General features: G+C 35.8%; 1 protein-coding gene across 1 annotated transcript; it reads left to right on the top strand.

The window, feature by feature from the left end:
• Positions 1-668: 668 nt before the first annotated feature.
• LOC115704185 (uncharacterized) lies at positions 669-3,783 on the top strand. The gene is made up of 4 exons (XM_061110975.1): positions 669-1,401; positions 1,449-1,944; positions 2,028-2,089; positions 3,278-3,783. Exons 1-4 carry the CDS (start codon positions 669-671, stop codon positions 3,781-3,783), a joined length of 1,797 nt encoding a protein of 598 aa, XP_060966958.1.
• The last annotated feature ends 304 nt before the right edge of the window (positions 3,784-4,087 follow it).

Here is a 4,087-nt window from a genome sequence, read left to right as displayed (position 1 = left end):
GACTGCATGTTCCTAATAAGACTGTTCAGGGTAAAATTCAGAGGAGCTCTAACTCTGATTTTAACCATACAGTGGGCAATACCTTCAGTGCTTTGTAGGAACAAGAAATTCGAGAGGAAATGGAGCTGGTTCAGGATGAACATGGAAACAAGGTAATATCTCAATTTTCCCATGGATAACTGTAAGATTTCTTGTTGGAATGTTAGGAGTGTCAATAACAATGATAAATAGGATGTTGTTGCTGAATTTTGTAAGACAAATAAGGTTGGAGTAGGATCTTTTTTAGAGACCAAACTCAAAGCGAATAAGATCAAAGATAAGATGGACAATAAACTTTCCAATCGGGATAACTTTACTAGTCCTACAATAGAAGGTAGGCTTTTGATTATTTGGAGGAAGAGCTTTGTTAGAACTATAGTCATTGTTAAATCACCACAGTTGGCTCATTGTTATGTTCAAATGTCTAGTTTTGATGCTACTTTTTGTGCTACTTTTATATATGGATACAATACAGTTGATGAAAGAAAATGTCATTGGGAGGATTTGTCAAACCTTAGATTTCATGTGAAGCCTTGGATAATTCTTGGGGACTTTAATGTTGTATTTAATACGGGTGATAGAGAAGGAGGGAACCCTAGAACTTTCAGCGACACTTATGATCCATCTCAATGGTTAACTTCGGTAATGTTGAAGCAATTCCACGTTCTGGTTCAGTCTATACTTGGTCAAATAACCAAGATGGAGATAGCAGAATTTATTCAAAGATTGATCACGTCTTTGCAAATGAGGAGTGGTTTGATATGTTCCCTAATTCTAAAGTCTTATTTAGATGGGAGACCATCTCAGATCACTGCTCATGTACTATTGCTACTGCTAGTTCTAACAAAATAGGGTTCAAACCCTTTAGATACCACAACTTTTGGGTCAAACATTCTGAGTTTAAAGCAGCTGTCATGAAGAATTGGGAGAAGCCCATAGCTGTTAAGGGTATCCTTGCTCTTTATCTCAAGCTTATGAGATTAAAGCATTGTCTCAAGAATTTTAGCCGTGACTTCATAGGAGATATTGGGAAGACTAACCATGCCGCAAAGAATGAATTTCATGAATCCAAACTACTTGCTCAATCTCACCTAAGGGAGCCTCTTTTTCTTGAAAAAGAGAAGCTTGGTGCTGAAAATTTCTTGTGTAAAGAGAAGATGTATCACAGCTTTTTAAGGCAACATAGCAAGATAACTTGGCTTCATAAAGGTGATGAGAACACTTCTTTTTTCCATGCTTGTTTGAAGAAAAGAAAAATTGAGAACAGAATAACCTCATACATTACTGAACAGGAAATTATTGTTGATAATTTCCCTAAAGTGGTTGATCATTTTGTGTCTCATTTTCAGGGCTACATGGGGAGTGAAAGCTTGGCTTCAAATAAGTTGATTTAGCTTGTCTTGAATAAGGCCCTCATCTTAATCTTAATCAACAACTCGCTCTTCTGAAGCCCTTCACTAACAAGGAAATCAAGCAAGTTCTTTTCAGCATACCAGACACAAAATCACCCGGAGCTGATGGTTACGGATCTAGATTTTTCAATCAACTCCAGCCTGACTTGGGAGCTGAATTTTGCTCTGCTATGAATAGTATAGGTTTCATGCCCTTAGAGCTTCATTCAACACTTATTTCTCTTATCCCCAAACATGAGAATCCAACTAGTTCCGTTGATTACAGACCAATAGCCTATTGTACCATTGTGTATAAGTGTATCTCAAAATTGTTATGTACTAGACTTGCAATGGTGCTACCAAATCTGATTAATCAAAACCAAGGAGTGTTTATTCAAGAAAGGTTCATAGCTCACAATGTGATGATTCTCCAGGATCTTTTGAAGAATTACAAGAGGAAAATGTCTCCCTACGATGCATTATCAAAATTGACATTAGCAAGGCTTATGATATTGTAAGTTGGGATTTCATGGAGGATTTGCTAGATGCTTTTAACATACCACAGAACTTTGTTTGGTGAATTATGGGATGCCTTAGATCAACATCCTATTCTATAGTTATGAATGGTAGAGTTGAAGGTGGGCTTAAAGGGGAAAAAGGTTTGAGACAAAGAGATTCAATCTCCCCTCTCCTCTTTGTTCTTATCATGGAGGACCTTACTTGAAGCCTCCATATGGAAACTGCTCATTCTAGCTATAGGTATCATCCGATGTGCAAGGGCTTAAAGATAATCAATCTTTGTTATGTAGATGATTTGATCCTATTAATTAAGCACTCTAGGCTCTATGTTATGGCTCTCAAATAGGTGCTTGATGATTTTAGCACTATCTTAGGCTTACATATTAACTCTAGAAAATACCAAATCTACTTTGGAGGCATGAAAGCCAAGGAGAATTAAGTTGTTATTAAAGGTTTTCAACTAGCTGAGGGTACTTTTCCTCTCAAATATTTGGGAGACCCTCTAAGGCTGACAATGTGAAAAGATGAGCACTGTGGGATCATTATCAAAAAGATTAAGCAGAGATTTTATACTTGGTTGAGCAAACATCTTTCCTTTGCTGGTAAGGTTCAATTGATACACTCTGTATTACTTGGCCTTTGAAATTATTGGATGAGCATCTGTGTATGTCCTCATAGTATTACTAAAGGGGTTGAAAAGCTTTGCCGAGGTTTTCTTTGGGGCATGAATGGAAATAGGAGTAAGATCCACATTACTTCTTAGGAGAAAGTTTTCTTTTCGAAGGCTTATGGTGGCCTTGGCCTTAAAAATGGAGTCAAATGGAATCAGTCTATTCTTGCGAAGTATATTTGGGCTATTTCAACAAAGAAAAATCTTCTTTGGGTTAAAGTACTTTTAGATATAATTTATGAGTAAATTATGAATTATATAAATTATATTATGTTTAAAAATAGCTTCTTAAAAGTTCTTTTGAGAGAAGCTATAAATTTTAACTTCTTTCAAAAGGACTTTTAAATTAAAAAATAATTTTTTATTTTTTATCCAAATACTTTTAGAAAAAAAATAATTTTAGAAACTAAAAAGCAATTTATATAGAAACTAAACTAAATTGGGTTGATATTACCTAAGACTAAAAGTAATACTCTTTGCATAATTGTCATTATTATCAAATATAAATACATATATTTATATTAATGTTGCTAATTTAACTCAAAATTAATTATAGAACTAAAAGAATATTGTGAGTGGCAAAAAGGAAGTGATTTTCATTTCCATATCATAATATGGATACATGTTTTTGTACCCTGTGCCATTATGCCGTGAATAGGAGGAAACAACCCTGCATTGTTTAGTCACTTGCAAGGCGGTTCAATTATGTTGGAACCGTGTAGGAATTGGCACAGCTCTAACACCTGGTGCATCATTTCTCGACCGGTGCATCACTACTTTCAAGCAGTAAGTTCGGAGCAGAAAGGTCTTATGGCTGCTGTTTGTTGGGCTATATGGGGAGCCCGAAATAATCTCGTTTGGCAAAATAAAGAATTTAACCCAGGTAACGTTGTTGTGTTTGCTAAGTCGTATCTTGATCAATGGAAGAATGCTAGAAAATCCAACATGGATGCATCATGGTCTGAATATCAGATAGGTAATGGGAGAGAGCATTGGACACCACCAAATGTCAATAGTATCAAGATTAACATGGACGCGACATTGTTCGAGGGCGGTCATAGTTTTGGCATGGCCTTGTGGCCCGAGATTCTAATAGGATGCTTATTGAAGGTAGAACTTCCTTTCCCCTTAGTATGGTTGAACCATCTCTTGCTGAAAATATAGGCATCAAAGAGATTCTCAGCTGGATCAAAGAAAGGCAATGGCAGAATGTTTGTCTAGAATCCAATTGTCTATGCAGGATTCAAGCTCTACGGAGTTCTTTAAAATGATTTCTTTATTTGGTTTAGTTATTCATGACTGTAAATTTTTCCTTGATTCTATTGGTATTGTTTCTGTCTCTTTTGTTAAACGATCTATTAATATAGTGGCTCACGACTTTACAAAGATTGCTATTTTATTTCCTGGTGGTTATTTCAGTTTGGAGGATGTTCTAACCACTACTACAATATAGGCCTTTAACTTCCCT

Source organism: Cannabis sativa, chromosome 1 (assembly GCF_029168945.1).
Source record: "Cannabis sativa cultivar Pink pepper isolate KNU-18-1 chromosome 1, ASM2916894v1, whole genome shotgun sequence".
NCBI lineage: Eukaryota > Viridiplantae > Streptophyta > Magnoliopsida > Rosales > Cannabaceae > Cannabis > Cannabis sativa.
The sequence above is the reverse complement of the archived record's forward strand: the minus strand, read 5'-3'. Positions and strand labels throughout refer to the sequence as shown.